The following is a 23387-nucleotide window of genomic DNA, read 5'->3' as shown; positions in this document are numbered from 1 at the left end:
GAAGAATGAATTGTGAAAGAACAGACAATTAAGCATGATAATTCACAACTCATTCCTCCAATAAGTTCCAACACACAACTAAAATGGAGGTGTAATAAGTTCAGCAGCTGCTAATGACTGGATAATGGATCTTGGAAACTCCCACTTCAACTAAGCTGCTTATCTGTTCCTAAGTTTCTCAGTAGACTGTAAGTGTTCCACACAGCTAGCTGTTAGAAGTCCCAGAGCAGTATTTACGGTCTTCACAGCAAATGCTCAGCATTTCCAGCATAAAAGAACGCCTGGAAAGGACAACCACAATTCAGGAAAAATGTTTCAATCCTACAGAGACTGAGATGTACACCCATCTTTCTACTACAAATTAAAAAATAAAACCATACCTTATGCTGACAACAGTAAGAGACTTACTCAAAATGTAGTATTTTTATTCTGCAGTCTGGCTGCCTATAGAAAAACAAAGACTTCAGAACACAAGTAATTTATAACAATACAAGACTAAAAAAAAAAAAAAAAAAAGCCATTTCTTCCCTACAGATTGGACTCCTCTCGCCCGTATTATAATGGAGCATCTTTGCTTTCTTCAACTATTCCTTCCTGTAACGCAGGAAGTTTTTTAATTAATTAGCATGATCAAGTGCTTCTCAACCCCATAAAGCTTAGGCAACAGAATACACTTAGAAGCAATAAAAGCTGATTTGCCTCATCAAGCAAATAATGCTGGCTTCCATGAATCTGCTATTTCCCAGTGCACCGAAGATGAGAAATCTTGAGGTTACACTTGGCCCAAAATCCTCAGGAAGTTACAAATAGCCACGTTACCATGTGTAGTTCAAAGAATAAAAAAGGAATGCTGTCTCCTTTCTAACTGTTCCACTTCTCAGCTGTTGAATTTGCCGTCATTCCCTCTGGATGTGGAAACAACATTTTCACCCATGAATCCACTGTTCCAAAGCCCTGCCTTGCCATGGGCTCCAGGAAGTACAGAGAAGGCACTCAAGGCTTCTTGCTCATTATATGATGCATATGATCTCTTCTTGTATACCAACGCCACAGGTTTTAACTAGCCTTCACTCACAGGTTAGAACAGTCTTGTTCTATTTTTTTTTGTCTGTCACACGATATTGTCACAACATACAAATCAAACCAAATGATAAGAAAATTAATAAAGACATGTTGCAATCTTCACAAATTTTACGAAGGCTAGAGGCAAGCCCATGCAAGTGACATTGATAATTTTTTACTAATACTGTGTACCAGCAACATACAAACCTAGCAGGCTTCCCGAGACACAAAGTTCCAGACGGTTGACTTTCTTCCCCAGCTTGCTCACATTTCAAAGCCCTGACAAACTTACAAAGGAAAGGAAAAGTATGCCTAAGGTGTTAGTAAATCCAATCCAGGTAGCAGAGTCAGAAACAACAGGGATAGTGGGCTAACTAAAGAACACAGCAGTAGATAGTAATAGACAAAGTCTCAAAGAAGCAGAGTTAGTGTAATTCTTTTACAAGTGTATATATAACTAGAGGCTCCACCACAGGTAACTGAAACTTTTACTGCATATTGCAATTCTTAAGTGAAGAGTTATCAGTGATCAGTCTAACATTATAGTACCACATTCTCAAATTTATCATTCAATCTAGCTGCTCTTATTTTGTGACTATCACACAGGCCAAAACCTGCCATGAATTGTTAGCCAGATCCAGTAGTCACTCATTTATTGGAAAGGAGACTGTGAACAGGCAAAAGACTAGTTAATGAATAGCGTGTAGGATTTCTGAAGTGACCCATTTCCTGGTCTTCTAAATTTCATCAATCTAAAGCAAGAAACATCGATGTAACTGTTCCAGTGGGTGGGATGTATCATCTTTCAGGAATGATGCAAGATCTCCAACAGCCACATAGGGAAGTCAGGTCCATTTGGTCCGTGGATCCAACTCTATTTGACAATCTGCATCAGAGGTCTGCTAAGTCTCCTGAAGAGGAAAACTTTTCAGTGCAGAAATTTACCTACTCAATTCCCAAAACAGCAATACCAACTACTTCCAAAAGAAGCCTGAAAGAAGTTGAGTATTTACAGACACAGAACATTGTCCGAACCAGTAGCAAATTTCACAGAATAACAAACTGTCCACTAATCATCGTGGTCATGGAGTCCGCAGACTTGAAATCTACCATTAGAACAATAATTTACAGAGAAGGGATCTGGTCAGATAATCTTACCCAGACAGCTCATGACCTCTCTGTGGTCACAACCGTTCTTCAGGAATGATTCTGATGACTTACAAAAATTCCAGAAAAACTGAGTTTCATCTAAGAAAGTTGTAGGTTAAGCACTCAAGTTGTGTGTGATAACCAGGGGTACTCAAACAAGCAACCCATACTATATACTCTCACAGAGAAGCATGTGGCACACTCAAGAGTTGCAGCGGACATTTTGATCAAAACCACTTGATATTCACGCTAGAGTTTAATTTATATCCAGAGCAGGTGGACAAGAAAACTACCATTAAAGTCCTAGATATGAGATGATCAGCTCCAAGACAAATAAATGTGTTAGGAGGTTTTACAAGCTCAGTATGTACAATATATATCACTCAATACCAGCAGTAAGTTTATTTTCTCTCAAACAGCTTAGCTGTACTTTCACTATATCAGGCTCTATTGGCAGCAGGCTTTTCATGCAAACTAAAGTTCATTCCTCCGAGCTACAAATATCCTCACTCTAATACCGCCTTTATTTCACCTGACTATCCACAAGAAATAATAGAAAACCCCCTAAAAGGGAAAGAAAAATGGGAAAGGAGAACAGAAAAAAATCTGTACCTGAAATGCGGAAGAAGAGATAAACACAACTGCTAACCAGTCATCTTCCTGGTAACCTCCCCTTCACTTCCACAATGGTTCTGCACCAGAACATGCTAAAACAATCTGCCACCTGTGAGGAGCAGTCAGGGTCACAGACTAGTAGAAGCTTTTGAAAGTTAACTCCTCTGTGCATTGTCTGAGGGATTTAAACCTATTTTGTACAATATCATTGAAGAATACAGAGAGGCTCTACACTCAGCTTTCTCAGGTAATAATGTAGACAAGTATATAATGTATTTCACATTCTTCATGAGACAGAAGTTGGGTCTGAGTTCATCTTGACAATCTCCCTATACAACCGTTTCTCCTTTCAAAGGACACAAAAAAGCAGGTACGTCATGAACACTGACGACATACTATATGAAAGCTGCTTTTAAACCAAAGGACTGGGTTATGGGATATGGATGAAAAGAGGCAGAATTGAGAAGAAACTTAAAAAGGAGAGGCAGCACAAGATCTTCCAGGAACACACTTCTACACAAGAATACAATCATTGTCAAATAACTATATACAAAAGAAGAGATAGCTTGTACTTCGCTGTTTTTTCTTCTAAGACTAGTGCCATGGTATGATTTTTAGAAACCTAGGTAATCTTACGATTTAACTTACAATTTCACTAATGCTTTTCTGTACTAGAGATAACTCTAGTTTCCGAGGCTGGTAATTTTCTCAAAATGCTAGGATCAAGGTGGAGCAAGGTGGGGAATATACACGTTATTGCCAACTTAAAAATAATTTCAAGAAAGGACTGCAGAGAGACAAGATTTCCTTTAGTAGTCACACTAACATAGCTCCATCGGGCCTGTGGTTCACTAGTGTCCTAACACTGAAATAGTAACCGTAAACATTAAGTGCACTTAGCTGAAGCATTTACAATCAATCTGGGCATGCGCAAAGCCTGGAAACTACAAATAGGTGTATGTTTTGGATTCTAAAGGGCAAAGAGTGAAGAAATATTTTTTCATATTCAAGCCACTGTGGACCTACAGGAGAGACAAAGAACCTTGTTGCTGCTTACACTTTTGGGCAACGTTTCAGTGAACTACCAGAACAGCCTAATTTTGAGACCTGTTCTTCCATGATCAAAATGAGATTAATATTCAGTTCTTCATGTTCTTAAAAAGGTCACAAGCACTTACATACATATATCTTACAGAATCACAGACTGGCAGGGGTTGGAAGGGACCTCTGGAGATCAGCCAGTCCCACCCCCCTGCTAAAGCAGGGTCACCTACAGCAGGCTGCACAGGATCACGTCCAGGCAGTTTTTGAGTATCTCCAGAGAAGGAGACTCCACAGCCTCCATGGGCAGCCTGTCCCAGGGCTCTGCCACCCTCAATGTAAAGAAGTTTTTCCTCATGCTGAGGCAGAACTTCCTGTGCTCCAGTTTGTGCCCGTTGCCCCTTGTCCTGTCACTGGGCACCACTGAGAAGAGCCTGGCCCCATCCTCTTGACAACCACCTTTCAGATACTGATAAGTGTTGTTAAGGTTCCCTCTCAGTCTTCTCCAGGCTAAAGAGCCCCAGGTCTCTCAGCCTCTCCTCATAAGAGAGATGCTCCAGCCCCCCTCATCATCTTCATAGCCCTCTGCTATATGAAAAAAGCATACACTTTCACCCGACTGAGAGAAGGTGAAGACGAAATTGCCATTCCTCCGAATGAAAGACTGCAATGGAAACAAACTGCCTGGCGCTTCACCACAGTTTGTAAGTTCTTGCCAATGACTTCTGCCTATGCAAAGAATCAACCAGTGCCTGCCCATCTAAACCCCAAATTCCTTTGTGCTCAGCATGAGGTTGCCTCAGTAATTACATTAAAAAGTCTTAATACCAAATATATGAAAATATTTTTCTCTTCCTAATATGATGCTATAAAAGATAAGATCAAGCAAAATGGTTCAATTTAAGGGATGATGCTTAAATAAGCTCTGAATTTTTCAAAGTTTTATGGCAATAATGGTGCCTTGCTCTTTATATAAGCTCTCACTGGTACAGTCACTTGATTTGATTCCAAAAAGAAAGCGAAAAATCAGAATCTTTCCTTGCATTTGATTAGAGAACTTTCTGTGAGAAGTGTAACATGCAGCCCAATGTTGGTTTTTTGGGGTTCTTTGTTGTTGTTTTTTTTAATCTGCTAGAACGTACAAACATTGGGAAATTATTTTCAAAAACATTTAAAAGATCCTTAGCAAACTTTTGCAGCCTTCATTTACATTTACAGGGCAGTTAGTGTCAAAGAAATGCTGAAGAGTGCCAATGGCAAGACTACTGTATTATAGATGTGCATTTCTAATGAGTAAAACCTATAGTATATCACATATCCCCCCAAAAAGGTTTACAATTGCTACTTGACCATCAAGCAACTCAGTTATTTACTTACAACTGGGGGTGGTGGGCGGGAATAGTTTCAAGGGAGTGAATATTTCTGCCCGATTTTGGCACCAAGTAAAGAGGGAAAGGATACTTCCATCATTTTTCTCTCGTGTCACTTAACTCACCTTTACTTATTTCTTTAATTGTATTTTCCAGGAGCAAGCTACAAACATTCACTCTTCCACAGAAACATTTTTCAGCTGTGAGTGATCATACACTATTTTTTGTTGAACTCACTAAATAACTCAAAAGGCTTTCAGAAAAGGCTGTGTAAGCAACTAACTGGGCCTCAAAAAGTTCTTCAGGGCTCACCATACATGAAAACTGCTCTGTTTTCACCATATTTCTTGAGACTTGGAGATTAAGGAGATTAGAAGAAAAGTATGGTTATTCTCAGGCTCCAATAGACCATCTATAAGGTAGAAGTATTTTTTCAAAAAGCCCTTAATTTAGGAAACAACGTATACCTGCCTTATTCTAATAACACAGGACAATAAGGCCTTCTAACCAACAGTCTTGCAGTACTTTCCCTTGTACCAATTCACACCATGGGCGGAAATCATGGCTTTCTTCTCTTCGGTGAGCAAGTAACATTCATGAAATATAACTGGAAAACATACTTTTCTATGGGTTACATTGCACAGAAAGAAGAGTAGAAGGCATCCCCAATCAGAAAAACAGCACATCTTGGAGCATACTGATAACCTCCAAAAGTGTCTTTTCACAAAGATTAGATGAGCTGGGTGAAAAGGGTGTTAGTGAAAAAGTTGTGCTTACTCAAATACGCAGTTGTGTACATTCCTACTTGTTCTGTCAAGATAAGAAAGCAACTCTGCCTAAGCTGTGTAGTTTTAGTAGCACAGTTAACATGTAAGCAGCCAGATTCTTAAGTTCATCATAACAAATAGTTGTGTATGGGCTTGCAGAGGTTCAAGCTCCAAAGAATTATTGTTACACTATCAAGACTACTGGCATAAACCAATGCTTCTTTTCAAGATTACAGAAAGTCCTGACAAAATAAAGAAAAATATCTAAATAATTAATCCAAAACTACTCTTCTGCTCTGAAGGACTCGAAAAAATTATTGCATAGTGTGCTGCATAACAGCATATTAAACAGTTAGTTTTTAAATTACACCATTTCTGCCACGTGCTCAGAACTGAATAACCCAAACCATTTATCTAACAGTTCTGGTTTCTAATAAGCACTTTTAAAGCTGAAAACTCTCTGGTCCTTTAAAAAGCTGAAAAGACATACTTGAAACCAGTAACACTAAATTAAAGAGAGCAAATCTTCACCAATGACGAAGTCTGTTACTAGTGCCCTCAGAAATGTCTAATTCTTCATAACTGCCAAGTCCCATTTCACCGCTTGCGAGAGAAACTTCCACAAACCAGTGTTACGCTAACGCACCCGTGTGCGCATCATATCCATACGCACCTGCACACACTGATAACCAGCACCGAGCCAGGCTACTTGAGTAGAACATCAACCTTTTTTTTTCTTTTTAAACTTATGCTGGCAGGACAGAATGGAAAGCCAACAAGAAAGCTACAAAGGAGCGAGGAGGACCCAGATTTGGGCATTTGTGTTCAGAATGAACGAGCTTCTCCCTCAGATACCCAGTCCCGGCGGGCCAACAGGTCCCCAAGGAGCTCGTCCCAGCCTCTCGCGTGGCAGGACTCTGGGGTGCCCCAAAGCCCCGGGCCTGGCCAGCCCTCTTGGCGCACTGGCACCCTCCTCTGCAGAGAGGTCTCCCATGCTGTGCCTGCACCTCAAAACCTGCTCCTGCTGCGCTCACCTCCTCTGATTACCTTCAGCGCGACGCAGCTCCCGGCTGAACTGGCATCCGAGCACCACGGCGCGCCGAGACCTTGAGGAACGGCCGTACCTCAAGGTGAACTCAGCCTAAGTCAGAGCCGATACGAAAGACGCCAGGGACGGTAACGGCAGCCCGCGAAACACACACTGACTGCTGAGCCAGCGCCGGAGGTTCATGTGTTACCCCAGCTTTCACCCGACGCTGCTGACAGAACGCCAAACCGCCCCAGCTAACCCTTCCAAAGGGGGCAACAAAGTGCCGCCATGCCGCTGCCGGGCTCAGGACCGGAGAAAGCACTGGAGCCGTACTGAACACGGCGCGCCCGAACGACGATCGATCTCTCACCTGACCAGCCTCGCTGCCGGGTGCCCCGCGCCCACAGGCGGAGGAGCAGGGAAGGCGCCTCACCGCCGGCCCCAGGACAGCTCAGGGGCGAGGGACGAGGCCCGAAAGCGCCGCCGCCCGCGTCCCACCTGTAGGCGCGGACTCGCAGCCCCGAGGCTGCGGGGCGCGCGGCGGCTCCCCCCTGCCCCCCCCCCCCCCTCCTTCTCGCGCACCCCACGGACTCACCGAGAAGCCGGCCCAGAACGGGCAGGAGTGGCGGACGCGGGCCGAGGTGGTGAGCGCCAGGGCGGCGAAGCTGACGGCCACGATGAGGCAGCCGAGGACCATCTGCGTGACCCCCAGGGCCAGCATGGCCCGCGAGCGGGCGCGGTGCTCGCGCAGGCGGGACAGGCTGCGGGACAGCGCGGTGGGGCTGAGGGAGCGCGCCCCACCGGGGGGCCGCGCCGCCCCGCCGCCGCCGCCCACCGGCATCCTCCGCCGGGCCCCTCACGGCGCGGCCGGGCGGCACCGCCTCCTCCCGCCCCCCGCACCCGGCGGGGTTGGCGCGCTCCGCGGGGCAGCCGGGCGCGGGCGCTGCAGGGCGGCGGGCAGCCGCGGCGCATGGAGGAGGAGCTGCCCTGCCCTCCGGGGCGACCCGCGCGCCCCCGGCCGGCGGACAGCGGCCGGCGGGCAGCGGCCGGCGGGCAGGGCACGGCGGGCGAAGGGCAGCCGCCACCGCCGCCTCCTCCTCCTCCTCTCCCCGCGGCAGGCGCGGAGCGGGGGGCGGGGGGCTGCGGGGCTACGGCGCGCAGCGCGCGGGCGCGGCTCGCCCTCAGCCGCCGGCGGGGGCGGCCCCGGCCCGGCGTCGCTGGCTGGGCGCGGGCGCGGGCACGGGGAGAAGCGCAGCCCGGCTCTCCGGTCTCTCCAGCGGAGGGAGGAGGGGAGGGGAAGGGTTGTTTATGGCCAATGGCGGGCGGAGGCAGCGGCAGGAGGAGGCCGGCGGCCCTGCGGGGAGAGCGGCGTATGCGCGGCGAGCACTCAGCGGCGGGGCCCGGCCCGGCCCCGCCCGGGACGCCCCCCAGCACCCGGACAGCGCCGAGCCGCGGCGGGCGGCTGGAGGCGGCAGGCTCCGCGGGGCCGGGATGCTGTGCGCCCAGCCGCGGAGGGAAACCCCCCCCGGCCTTTGTGCAGCAGGGGCACCCGGCCCCGGTGCCCCGGCCCCTGCCGCTGTGGGGTAGCGGCCGGCGGCGGAGGAAGGGAAGAATCATTTCTTAGCGCTATGCGGAAGGCACAATACTCAGGGTCATTTTAACACACACCCCCCCTCAGCGAACCAAGCCTCAGCTTGCACAGCGTCCTTACTCTAGGAAATATAAAAGCCACTAGAACGAGCCTCTACTTAGGAAAACTTCCCTGCCCTGCTGCCGCTCATGACAGCAGTGTCCAGCACGGTAAGGCTGCCCGCAACACCTGAAGCAGCCCGTTTTCTGCAGAAGGGGAATCACAGCAATAACCTATTGCCTGCAAAGACCTAGGCCTGCTTACAACAAACACACCAAGGGAACCCAAAACTAAGAACATCATCTCACTTTGGTAGTAAAACTACTCCACTACAATGTGCTATAGCAGTATGTTTTCTTTATACGGGAATGGGTAGGTGTAGTCTACATACCTGTAACACTGAAATATTTTTAAAAAAAAAAAAATCCCAAACACCACATGTAAACCAAGGTTAAATCTTTGTTCATGAGGTCCTTTGTCCTTTCTTTCAAGAACTCTTCTTTGCCTGAAATAGTTTGTTTCCTGGGGATGTGGTAGTGGGGAAGCGTGCCCTGACAGGAAAGCAGCAAAAGATTTAAGTCCCCTCTTTTTCATATAACATTCAGACATTTTACTGTAACAGAAAAAAAAAAAAAAAAAGAAAAAAAAAGGTTGCTGCTTTTAACTTCAACTGCTGTCTGTGCCACAAAACAGGTTAAGAGAGCAGACAACAGTGCTGTCACCCTAGCATGGCTGAAATACTGCTCCAGCACATGTGCAAGTAATATTTTAATCAGATCGAAAAGCACCTGACAAAATTCTACGCTGAAGAGACAGCTGTTTTCTTACAAGGTTTTATTCTAATGCAGAATAGTACTAAATTAATACTACTAGTAATCAAAAGAAGAGTTAGTTTACAATGTCTTAGTTTCTCAGACTGGGCATGAACAGAATGGGAACAAAGCACCACCACACACACCCCCTTGGCCCGATCCTCGGCCTCAGCTGATATTCCTGAACTGACGGCTGGCACTGAGCGGTAGATCCCCTCTGAAAGCCGAGGTGGAACAGTTAGGTGAAGGGGGGTGCGAATCTATGGTAATAGATCACACTGAATTTTTGTTCTTACCAGTTCACACTAAAACTCGCTTCCACTTGTTTTTAATCAAGTAGGGCTGTTTGCTATCCAACATTGGAAACATTACTTCAAAATATACCTTTCAAAGTCAAGGAAGAGTCTGTGTTCTAATATTCTGCCAGAGTGAAAGGTGCTAGCAAAAAGAAGCAAAACAAAACCCAGAACCAAACTGAACCTGTGCAGTCTTCATGATTAAGCAGCTCATTCCCTAACAAGCCAGAAATTCTTAAAGGTTATTCAACAGCAGGACGATTAGAAACCTTATAAAGAATAAATGCATTTAAACCTCTATCTGGGTGCTTTCATTCAGGAGTAAAATGGCCCTAGGGCTTGAAGAAATTAGGACACATTACACTGGGGTGTGAATTTACATCTCCCTAACTCCCTGTGCTGATAGTATTGTATGCATTAAGTACAAAGCAATTTACTTTCATTTTCAAGGACTTTCTAACTGGCACACACAAAAAATCCACATTTGTGGGCAGTGCAGAGGAGGATCTGGCACTGCAAATCCACTGTCCATGCATGTCCCATGTGGGTAAGCTCTCAGGTAATCAACATGTGCACTGCTTCCAACAGGGCAAACTATGGCGACGGGAAAACAGCTGTTTTGGCTTCCAGTAGGAATCCACCAGAGTCTGGATCACGTCTTATTCACTCCAATGTTCCTGAGCATTCAGGTGCAGACAGATATTGCTCGAGATCTGAATAAGCTCTGGATACGCTTCTTCGCTTTCTCTGAAAGTTCTCTGTTGCTGGACTTGTTTGAGAATTATTTGAGAACCATTTGGGAATTATTATTGTCCCTAACTTTAAATGAAGTTATTTTGCTGAAGAGATTTTTTAAAATACTTTAATTGGTATTTTTCAGTGCTGTATCATTGAGTGTAACTTAAAGTGGGATGCAGTACTGAAATTTCTTCCAGACTGTAGTAACAAAAGCTTTGTAGCAGCCATGTTTATATTTGAACACTATAATATACTAATTTTTAATTTAACAAATAATTTCATCATTTGCTGAAGGCAGCCAGAAGGGCACAACATATCAGACCTTATTATTAGCCTATTAAAAACCATCAAAACTCAGAAGCCAGCATGATAATGATCCCACTTCTATGATAATTCTCTCATTACTGTCAGTCTTTACTGGCTCCCAACCCATTCAGAAAGCAGCTTCATGCGTCACACTAGGAACTATATTGGTGGATCGAAGTTTGTATTTTTTCTACCACACTTTCAACTTCAGTGACTTTCATGCATCTTTATCTCTGCAATTGTTATTTGAAATTAAGTAAATGACATTTTCAAGCATGACAGAAATGGAAAACAAGTAAAACCAAGTAAATTCATGGTTACAGGAAGCCTCACTTACCAATTAATGCAGATAAGGAAACTGTTAGGAAGGTGCCCCACAGTGTACAGATACTGAAAATACATCTGAGGGCCCTACCACTGTCACTTACACATAGCATGTCTCAAATTTGCATACTTTACATTATTTAATTATTTGAAGCAGCTCTTCTCTCTCTCTCTCTCTCTCTCTCTGTGTATATAGCTATAAGGACTTAATAAGCAGCAACCCAGGTTGTCCCACATGGCGTACATCCTAAAGATGTAGTGGAAACTGAGGCAATATGACTGCTGAAAAATAAAGTACATAATGAGAAAAACCCACAAAACCAAAAATACCTCCTTCCATATCCAACCTTTATAATGCATCTTGATATCTTGACTCTTAAGTATTTTTATTATTCTAATATTTAGCAAGTAATTTCCCAGCCATTCAGGTGCTAGGTCCTTACAACACCAGCAGTAGTAATTCTACTTCCTTTGTCTACCCTGTTCATTCCTCAGAGAGAATCAAGTATCAAGACCACCACTGCCAGGATGAATTCAGATGAAGTATACCATTACTTCTTGGCCCGTATCTTAAAAATTCATTATCCTTTTCCATGGCTACACTTTGGCCTGTTCTAAAAACAACTTGTAAGGCACTCCAACTTACTTTACCTTGGATCACCAGGAAACATACCCAACATACCCAGTTTTTACAGAAGGAATGAAATTGGTTTATGGATACAAGCACCTAAATAAAAAGTCTGTATCACTGTTAGAACCAAAAGAGCAACATATTCTCACACACTAACTTTGAAGCATAAAATGACATTTGATTTCAAATCCAACAGAAGCTGGTGTTTCAGTAAAATAAAAAAAGAAGTTTGCATTTCCTCGCACTCGGCAGTCAATCTTTTTCCCTAAGTTTATCTTCCCAAAAGTTTTACTGGGCAGGGAGAGAAAGGAGGTCAAGACAGCAAACAATAAAGACTGCTTTATCTATATACAACATACAGTTGTAATCAGCATCTTGCAGGAATTATCCTGCTTTCCCAGCTCTATAATTTGAAAATAAGAAAAAAAAAATTCCTGCTATCAGATACTAAAATGTGTAAAAGAGGACGTACACGTATTGTCTCCTTGTCACCAATATAAGAAAGGATCACAGGGTTAAGCCTGTCTACTTATTTAACCCTTACAGTGGCACGACTGTCTTTAGTGTTATTTTGCTTCCTGATGAGTCAACATTTTTCTTAAAATAGGACAGCTGTCCCTGATAGACTTGTAGCTAAGCAATGAACCTCTAAAAATATTAAATCATCCTCCCCCCCATAATTTTATATTACTAAAAGTATCCATTGTGTTTTTACAGGTAGGTTTTCACTTTGCAAATCATATGTACATCACTACTAGTCCCACCTTTTACAGTGTTTTCCTGTGGAAGTGAATGACTGAGAAGTTCACAAAGCACACTGATTCTGTGTACAAAAATGTTATGAATAAAACCATAGAAAGAGTACTGTGAAGATAAAGAGATTTTGACTAAGCACTACTTCTGTGCTTGAAACATAAGTGCCCATTTATGAAAGTTTTTTAAAAGGATATATTTAAATCAAGAGCATCTACCTCGCCATTGAGAGCCCTGTAACAAACCAATGCCTAGACAAAGTCTGTTTCTAAGAGGTAACACAAATAAAGAGGACTGAGAGACTGGGGTTGCTCAGCCTGGAGAAGACAAGAGAAGAGAAGGCTCTGGGGAGACCTCACTGTGGCCTTCCAGTGCTTAAGGGCCCACAAGAAAGCTGGAGTGGGACTTTTTACAAGGGCACGTAGTGATAGGACAAGGGGTAATGACTTTACACTGAAAGAGGGGAGATTGAGATGAGATGTTAGGAAGAAGCTCTGTCCTGTGAGGGCGGTGAGGCCCTGGAAGGGGCTGCCCCCTCCCTGGCAGTGCTCAAGGCCAGGCTGGATGGGGCTGGCAGCAACCTGGTCTGGTGGGAGGTGTCCCTGCCCAGGGCAGGGGGGGGTGGAACTGGGTGGTCTTTGGGGTCCCTTCCAACCCAAACCATTCTGTGATTCTATGACTGTCATGTCTCCACTTGCAGGCTGCAGAACACTGTCCTTGGTGGGGTGATTGTGCGCAGAGGAACTACTCTTTGCCTTGTCTGTTTAAGGACTTGGAGCTATATGTGGATCCCTGAACTTTTCAGCTATTTTCTGCAGCATCTTGTACCTGACTATTGGTCTGTTACCCTAATAAGACAGTAGACCTGAAGAAGACAATAAAAGAGAAATAACTGACATTGCTTTACACCCATTGTTACTGTTCTGTTTTCTCATGTTTTTACATAAAGGATAATCATAGATTAGTTGATTTTACAAAAAATAGCATCCTTTAACAACATAATTTAAGCATATATAAAACCATAGGATTTATTTCCATATGTAGGCCAAAGGGGTTTTAAACAGGAAAGCTTTGCAGATGAAAATAAAAGAAACCCCTATTTCCATGCTTTAATCTGAAAATAATCTTGGGTCTCTTCTTCAGAAATACCCACCGTGGAATTACTTCCTCCATGTGATTGGCTGCCCTGATGAATGTCCCCGAGTGCTAAAGACACCACTGAAATCAAGATAATTGCCCTGCATTTTATGACGGCTTCAAAGTTGAAATTGGGTATGTGTCTAGGATCTGAAAAACAGATTGCCCTGTGGTTTTACAAAAGGCAAGCTAGAACTCAGATTTTTTTTTAAACAAGACAGGTTTCTCTCCCAGAAGATCACCCCTGGCCTGGCAGAAAATGTAATCACTCTGCAAATATAAAAAGAAATTACGAAGAAATAAAAATGAAGTAGTACCTGGTATTTTCTGTTCGAGCATTAGCAAAAGTTAGCAAAATTATTCTTAATCAGGAGTTTGGCTAAGAAATTAAAACATAGAAAAATATATATCCAATCTCATACAAGAAGTTTTGGAGAGAAGTTTGTTTGGTGCATTAAACCATACCACTTTTCTTCTATAGAACTTTAAAATGTGCAACACCATGATTCTGTACATATGTAACTGGTAGCAGTGATCAGATTCTTTACTGATCTCATTGCCAAGAACAAAAAAAAAATGTGGTAATGCAGAATTAGCTGCTTTATACTGTCTCTTAAAATGACTCGACTTTACAGGGCCAGAGTCCATTGGATTATTTTCTACTGTAGAAATTAAGTAGCTAAAGTCCCCAGTAAAACTTAACATGATGACTTTTAATAGCACACGATATCAACATTTCATTAAAAATTACATCCGGATTTTAGTGGCTTAGCTGAAGAATCATTTTATGCATTTGCAAGTAGGTTTTTATTTCCTTTACTGAAAGAAAAACGACAGTTACATTTTTTTTTATATAACAGAAGTCAAAGACTTAGTTTTCTGGGAAAACCATCTCAAAACTTATTATGATTCAAGAAATAAAACTTTTAAGAAACTCGTTTGATTTACAAGTAAGTAATTTATAGTGTTTGGAATGAAAGAGAAAAAAAAAAAAAATCAGTAATCCTTCCCCTAAGTCTCTTGCTGAGATTGTGGATTTTCTGGTAAAGGGCATGGAATCAGAAACTAATCTGCTTGTGGGTGGGGATCTACCCATTCTTCTCAGACATGTACACATTACTGAAAAGATAAAGGGAAAAAACTAACAGATTTCCAGTGGCTACCAAGTAAAAATCATCAAAATATTAGGAAAAACTTTCCAAGTCTTGTCTTTATTGATTTTTCCTTTTATACCAGCTTTTCTGTTGCTAAGACTCCTAGTTTTTATTGGTCCATCACTATTTGGTAATGGGACCTGGCAAAAAATAAAGCAGCAATAACTCTGATGATTAATTTCCAAATTAACCCAAAAGCATGGTACAACAATTTAAAGACAAGAAAAACTCTCTTATTTAGCTGGAGAGATATACTTCCTAGAAAGTAGCTTATTAAAAGCACACAGTCATTCTAGTTGTCATCTGTAGATGAGTAAAGTTTTAAACACAGGGCAGAAGGATCTTTCTTGGAGAACCAGAAATTAGTATTTGGTGGCTGAGACGTCCCAGTTCTATCCAGAGGCATGGGGTAGATAAGCCAAAGAAGTTAAAGGCCAGCTGAGCTCCTCATACTGATTTAGTTACAGATGATCACTAGATGAACACAGCTTTTTCTAGTTGAGATCGTTGAAGTAATCAGAAAGACTATTCAGCATAGAAACCCAGGTGAGTTGAAGTTAAGGATTATTACAATAGCTTGGTTCTTAGATGAAATGGTAATTCATACAGGACAACTATTTCATATGAAGTTGCTGCTGAGCAGTTTCCAACATATTGGATTATTTTCTCAAGATTTTTCTTTATGAAATTTCTTTCAAATTAATCACAAGTCACAGTTTAGTATTTTATGTAACGACTGATCATACACGATTAGACACATACGCTAGCAATTTTGCCAGGTGTGACAGGGTTAAACTGTATGCCAAGATAAAAAAAAAACAACCATGAAGAAACAACTCAGAGAAGTCACATAGTTTTGTCACATTTGCGAAAAACTTGCATGTGTAGTTGGAACAGCCCTCGGGCAACCTTAAACTTCTACAGCTGGCAATTGCACAGCAAATCACTCACTGACCTTGGCAATGCTCTAAGGGTTAGACTGTAACAGAGAGTCTTTCTTAAATAATATCTCAAATTATTTGCCACGAGAAGTCTCCCTTTGTAACACAAGGCTTCCACTTTGCTTTCTAAGGCAGAAAAATTTGCTTCACAGTATTATCCCCCTACACCCACATCTAATACTTGCAGTTTTGGAACTGGTCCATCTTAAACTCATCCTCCTCCTTTGGAGACTGAATGACCTAGAGTAAAAGCAACCTTCTGACGATACTCAAGTCCCTACCACTTTGTCCCCTTGCTCCAGGCAGAGAGAGAGCAAGACTAGATTGCAAGCAGAAACCTGCAGATACTGGTATAATATTCTTTATTTCAATTCATACTCTCTTTTCCAGTCTAGTATTTTCCACCAGCACAGATGTACTTCCACTGACATTTACATATTTGCCTTCCTTTCCTTTTTGCTTACCTAGCCCCCATGATCCTCAGCATTTCTCTAATCTACCTAAATACCTCTAGCCTTCCCTAAATAACTCTAAATAAATAAATGTTCTATATTAGGTTTTCAGAGTGACAACACACACAGTAAAGTGAGGAAAATGACATAATTGTGTAGAAATCTATACTTGCAGAGCACACTGAAAGTTTTATTAGGCTATTACAGCCTTTTTGCCTTTTTTTTTTTTTTTGGTCAGGTCCATTTTGAAAGCAGACTTCAAGAAAGAAAATATCTTGCTGCCATTTGTTTATTTGAGCATCATACACTACTATAGCATGAATTTGTTGTAACCGCTGATGAAACACAGAATTTACTTAGGATCAAACACAGGAAAAAGCTTTCCTTATAAAAGAATCTTTATTATTCCAAGCTAGAAGGTCTTTGCAAGCCATCTAAGCAATGTGAGGAACTTTCTGGCTCCATGTGTTAGAGACAATAGTCCAGAAACTGAGACTCAGATAAATGGTACTTGCCTTCCATTTCTATTTTTTATGAACTCACATTTGGTAATGTCTACCTCATTTATTTCTGTGCTATTTAATATTTCTACTTTTGATCCCCTACAACACCAACAGCTCTGCTGTAGGAATAAACACAGTATTTTCATGTTCATTAAAGTCAACAGCTTTAAGTCTTGATTAAACTGAAGCACAATTACGTACATTTGAAATCATTAGCCTGGTATTTTAAAAATAAATACATTCTGCCCCAAAAGATGCACTAACATAAAATTGCCATTTTACACCAATTTAATTTACCCTGTGCAACTATTAGGTGGTCTTTCATAGTTTAAAACCAGATTGATTTGTCTATCTGAACCTACAAATGAGAAAGAACTTGAAGAAAAGCACTCTCTCATCATAATTTTAAGAGCAAAATTTTGGCTTCAGGTTTTGTATGCATCACGGTTTAAAAGGAAAGAAAAGAGAGTTGGGGGAGGAGGAAGGGGAAAAAAGCGCAGTTGTAAGCCTAAATTCTACATCCATCAAGGCAGGGAAGACTATAGGACCTGGAAACATCCTGGATAGCTTTGGGTATGAAAATGCAGAGAAGCGCTGAACTGCAGAGTTAAGTCATGTTTTATGCAGATGCCTTATCTGTCCTGTACGCTGTGCAACCTTCTCTCTTTAGATGCATTTGCAACGTGTAACCTGTGCTGGTGGTAAGGTCGTCAGATATTTAAATAAAAGGAGGACAACTGGAAGTTAGCTACGGCTTATTTTTTCAATTGCGTGTTGTAACCTTCCTGGGGAGGACAGAGGTGGCTAACAAGAAGGTCAGTGGGTGATACAAAATACTCCTGATGCAGAGGCTGAAATTTCAGGTTCTAAGTGCTTATTAGCCCAGACTCATCTAACTGCCTTTAATAAGTTTTTACACTACCCACAAAACTGCTAAATACTCTTAGTTTGACACAGTGTTTTGATTTTTTTTGTCTTTAATACCTTTTACTCTGGAAGAATACTCTATTGCATGTTCAGAGCAAAACTGTAAGAAATTTGAGAAAGACTGATCCGCAACATAACACTGCCCATGTAACAAACATATCATGCAAAAACAGAGATTAAAAAAAAGCCAAGTAAAAGCACTTGTGAAAGGCCAAATATTGGACAAGATCTGTCACACCACCACTGTTAAACATAGTGTCTCATATACCACTGAGAATCTGAAAAACAGCCTTTCTTGTTTTAGATGGCATGAACTGATGATTTCTCTGAATGTGTAGTTTTCACATGAATTATAAAAACCAAGTAACTTGTCTGAAACCTCTTTTTAGAGTGTCTGAGAACTGGATTTCCTATCTTGGAAATAAGAAAACACTTTTCTTGAGCTTTCTTTGTAGTACTAGCTATTCTGCATCCAAGGATGGATGAATATCCCTCCCTGATGAAAGCTGAACCAAGACTTCTCCCACTTCCAGTCACACAATTTCAAAGGCAGGTTAGAAGAAGAAAAGTTGGTAATAGGGGTACAGTTCTTCAGCCATTCTTTCTAGAACTTTAAGGTTACACTGTCTGTACTTTGAGAAGAATTAAAGAATTATTTCTTGTTACATTTTTTAGATTTTTAGACCAAGTTAAGGAAATCACTTCTGTTTGGAATACTGCATTGATCTTACTCACATCAGAAAAAGTAAGAATTGCTTTACCATAATGATTTCATCAGACAACTCCACTGTATCAATACCCATCATAATAATATCTAAGATTCACACCTCATCAGAAGTTTTAGTTGCCCTAAATTGAGAAAGGTTACAAAAAACACTGCTCTGAAGGAAGTCAACTAAAAACGTAACATTTCCCTTTGCAGAATGGTATAGCTGAACCTGCTGCTAAGGATGACAAATAGCCAGATAAGTAGAAAACTTATTGATTGAAGGATTGAAAAGTTCAGAGAAGAACCAAATTTCACAGTTATTAATCAGAACCTTTCAATCGCTTTTTAATTTTAATTATGTCAGGGTTTTTTTAATTATTCTTATGTTTCCTACCCCAATTTGCTATTTCTGGTGGGGTTTTTTTTGCTTGTGATGAAGGTTTATTTTTAAGACAAACTTCCATTACTGTTCATGTCTGTCCAGGCATTGCAGAGAAACTTTCTGACTTCAACATATTGGCTGCAAAGAAAAGTGTTTTTTCTGACGTACAACAGAATATTGTTTAAATCAAACACCTAAACAGAAGCTATTTCTTCTGAACTCACAGACTCACAGAATGGCAGGGGTTGGAAGGGACCTCTGGAGATCAGCCAGTCCAACTCCCCCACCAAAGCAGGTTAGCCTAGAGCAGGTCACGCAGGACCGTGTTCAGGCGGGTTTCGAATGTCTCCAGAGAAGGAGACTCCACAACCTCCCTGGGCAGCCTGTTCCAGGGCTTTGTCACCCCCAAAGTAAAGAAGTTTTTCCTCATGTTCAGATGGAACTTACTGTGCTCCAGCTTGTGCCCATTGCCCCTTGTCCTGTCACTGGGCACCACTGAAAAGAGCCTGGTCCCATCCCCCTGACACCCACCCTTTAGGTATTGATAAGCATTGATAAGGTCCCCTCTCAGTCTTCTCTTCTCCCGGCTAAAGAGCCCCAGGTCTCTCAGCCTTTCTTCATAAGAGAGACGCTCCAGCCCCCTCATCATCTCCGTAGCCCTCTGCTGGCCTCTCTCCAGTAGTTCCTTGTCTCTCTTGAACTGGGGAGCCCAGAACTGGACGCAGTACTGCAAGTGTGACCTCACCAGGGCAGAGCAGAGGGGGAGGAGAACCTCCCTCGACCTGCTGGCCACACTCTTCTTAATGCCCCCCAGGATGCCATTGGCCTTCTTGGCCACAAGGGCACATTGCTGACCTATGCTGAACAAGAAGAGCCTGTTTAAAAGGTACCTTTTCTACAAACAGCAACTGTACAACTCTGGAATTGTTCACTAAAGCATTGTGTTACTTACTATTATATGCATGATGAATGGGTATTTTTGTGCTGAATTCTCTCAGGCTTTGGCTATCTTTGCTCCTTCAGTGTAAGAGATCTTTTGTAATGGCAAGAAATGTATCTGTAAAAACCGGAAGTCAGCCAAAAATATTAACAAGTTTGCACCAATGTGCAAAGTCTCAGCCCAAGACTGCTCAGAAACAATTACTGCACCAGAAACTGTGTTCAGACAATAATCTGATGGAGGACAGGGGGCATTAACTGGTTATTAGATTTCAAACAAAATCTGAAATACTGAGTGATAAATAGGCTTTGTGTGTGTGTGTGTGTAAATTTAAAAGCCTTTACTAAACTTGTTTTCTCCTTAAGTTTTATCTCCTTAAGCTGTTTATCCAACAGCTGTTCCCCTAAGGGACTCCCTTCTGAATTATTAAATTCCACAATACAACATATACTCCTACCCAGGGAACTGGAATATTCAGAAAAAGTTGAAATGAGAATCCAACTAAGTCTCATATTCTCTGTAATGGAACAATTGCCTCCAAATTGCTCTTGGTATCTCAGGCCCCAATGTCCTTTCAGCTACATCAGTGTAACACATAAGATGTGTATGAAATTGTACCAGTTTCAATGAGAGGTAAATCTGGCCCTTTCTGTCTCTGGTTGTGCCAGCAGGAGAAATGCTTATTGCTGCAGGGTGAAATAAAGGGCACAAAACAATCTGGCAAACTGTAAAAAGGCCCCTTGGGAAGAAATGCTTTAACAAGAGGAAGATTTAAAAAAAAGAAAAGTATTAAGAGTATTAAGAATTGTGCTGGAATACTGGATGAAGAGTAATCCTAGCTGTACTCAGGCTGACCTTGTTAATTTTGCTAGGAAAGAAGCACAAAGCCTGAATGAAATTTTTCACAAATTCCTTTGTTTGAAGGGCAGCAAGACAATCTGCTTAATTATTTTTAGCAGTTAAGATAAGTCTGCTCTTTAAAAGCTTGTCATAGTAACTAATACTCTGTTAGAGTAATTGCTTTTTCTGTACGCTTTTCCATTTAATGTTTTTGGTATTATTGTTTTTATTATAAACGCTTCAAGGAATTTTTCTGTCTGCCAAATCATTTTATATCCTTGGCTTACATTCCATATACATAGTTTTGGCCAGATTTTCCTGTACTAGTTGCTGACAACCACTGCAATTTAAGAAGGATGTGCAAGTTATTTCTTTGGATTTTTTAAATTATCACCAAAAAATTTTCCATTTTGAGACATCAAAAAATGAAGAACAGAGATTAGGGATTGAAGAGAGTTCTTCAGCATATTAAATAATCCTCATCTCCGCACTGCCAAAACCAAAGAGAGACTTTAACTCCACCTGTCATCTTTACAGACCCCAGGCCACTGTGGCTAGGGATGCTGCCAGCACTGTTCCTCAGGCAGCAATGGCAAAATACACTGCTCATCATCCATTGATATTCCACATCCATTTTTTTTCCCTCCTCAAGCCAGCAGTAAGCTGCTTTTTGAAAAGACAGAGGCAGTATTCCTTTAAAAAGAACAAATGCCTCCCACCTGTCATCGTATGGTGCATAAACAGACAACTATTATGAATTCCAGTCTTTCAGATAGAACAAATGCTGTAGAAAAGATTATTTTCCTTTTGAGGAAACCATCTTCTAGAAATGTTACTAGGTGCAATTATTTGAATAGGTAAGATTAACTGTTTGTAAGAACAGTAAGAGAACTCCCTAAATGCATAAATACATCAGCTAGAGCAGCCAGCATCTGTCACATTGACTTGGCCACAGTGAAGCATATGTGTTTTAGATGTCCTGTCTGGAGTGATCTGTTCCTTCCAAAGTATAGATCTACTGAATCATAAGTCCCATGATCTTTTTTTCTTGCACCTTCCAACATAAGAGCATTAATGCTGACAAAAGTTTAGCCATTTACTTCCTGATCATACCAAACCGGTTTTCAGAAGTGCCGCACATCTGCGTTAAATGATCACCCTTTTTTAAACGCACTTTGAAGAGGAAAGCAAGCTTTGTATGCTGTTTAAAACCAAAAACATACCCAATGCACAGAACACTGTCATAAATTAAATATTGGATTTTTATACTACTTTAAGTAGACAGCTAAGATTAGTTTTTAGAGAAAAATGTCATTTCTTGACTTATTCTGTACTTACATTTTTATGCTGAATGAGAAATTAGTTTTGTGCATAAATAAACCACTTAGACTTACACAACACAATTAAAGATTCTTAGTACATATGGCTAACAATTTTATAAAGACTTTTTAAAAAGTTAATTGTATATGAATCATAAATATATAAAAATTAATTCTGCAGGAGTTATAATCTCTCCCTGAAGACTATTTTTTCAGAAAGTGTAGATTACTACAAAAAGAATGTAGAATTAAAACCACACATATTTTTGCCAAATTCTATTTTAAAAAAAAAGTCCATATAATGTCTAAGAATCCCACATATCTCAGGGAAGGATGGAATTTATTCAGATAGAGTGTTTTGTATGGGTGGTGCATGGATGGTTCCATGGTGATGGAACAGCTCATTCTGGTTGTCATCTCTAAGTATGTGGAGAAAAAGAAGGTTATCAGGAGTAGTCAGCATGGATTCACCACGGGGAAATCATGCTTGACCAATCTGAGAGCCTTCTGTGATGGCATGACTGGCTGGGTAGATGAGGGGAGAGCAGTGGATGTTGTCTGCTTCGACTTCAGCAAGGCTTCTGACACTGTCTCCCACAACACCCTCACAGGTAAGCTTAGGAAGTGTGGGATAGATGAGTGGACAGGGAGGTGGATTGAGAACCGGCTGAAGGACAGAGCTCAGAGGGTTGTGATCAGCGGTGCAGAGTCCAGCTGGAGGCCTGTGGCTAGTGCTGTTCCCCAGGGGTCAGTACTGGGTCTGGTCTTGTTCAATATCAGCGACCTGGATGAAGGGACAGAGTGCGCCCTCAGCAAGTTTGCTGATGACATGAAGCTGAGAGGAGTGGCTGATACACCAGAGGGGTGTGCTGCCATTCAGAGAGATCTGGACAGGCTGGAGAGTTGGGTGGAGAGGAACCTGATGAAGTTCAACAAGGACAAGTGTAGGGTCCTGCACCTGGGGAGGAATAACCCCACACACCAGTACAGGCTGGGGGTCAATGTGCTGGAGAGCAGCTCTGCAGAGAAGGACCTGGGAGTCCTGGTGGACAGCAAATTGACCATGAGCCAGCAATGTGCCCTTGTGGCCAAGAAGGCCAATGGCATCCTGGGGGGCATTAAGAAGAGTGTGGCCAGCAGGTCGAGGGAGGTTCTCCTCCCCCTCTGCTCTGCCCTGGTGAGGGCACATCTGGGGTACTGTGTCCAGTTCCGGGCTTCCCAGTTCAAGAGAGACAAGGAACTACTGGAGAGAGTCCAATGAAGGGCCACGAAGATCATTAGGGCACTGGAGCATCTCTCCTATGAGAAAAGGCTGAGACCTGGGGCTCTTTAGCCGGGAGAAGAGAAGACTGAGAGGGGACCTTCTCAACACTTACAAATACCTAAAGGGTGGGTGTCAGGGGGATGGGGCCAGGCTCTTTTCAGTGGTGCCCAGTGACAGGACAAGGGGCAACAGGCCCAAACTGGGGCACAGGAAGTTCCATCTGAACATGAGGAACAACTTCTTTACATTGAGGGTGACAGAGCCCTGGGACAGGCTGCCCAAGGAGGTTGTGGAG

The 23387-nt window shown here is 42.2% G+C and overlaps 1 protein-coding gene across 2 annotated transcripts in view; it reads right to left on the bottom strand.

The window, feature by feature from the left end:
* ENTREP2 (endosomal transmembrane epsin interactor 2) overlaps positions 1-7875 on the bottom strand; it is a 143037-nt gene extending 135162 nt beyond the window's left edge. The window contains exon 1 of one of the 2 annotated variants that reach the window (XM_086471728.1): positions 7630-7875. In XM_086471728.1, the coding sequence (XP_086327854.1) occupies positions 7630-7875 (246 nt within the window). The remainder of the gene's footprint in view (positions 1-7629) is intronic. The other variant, XM_086471729.1, reaches the window with a different exon arrangement.
* Positions 7876-23387: the final 15512 nt, after the last annotated feature.

This window comes from Leptosomus discolor, chromosome 11 (genome assembly GCF_034619465.1).
Source record: "Leptosomus discolor isolate bLepDis1 chromosome 11, bLepDis1.hap2, whole genome shotgun sequence".
NCBI lineage: Eukaryota > Metazoa > Chordata > Aves > Leptosomiformes > Leptosomidae > Leptosomus > Leptosomus discolor.
This window is presented reverse-complemented; position numbering and strand designations above follow the sequence as displayed.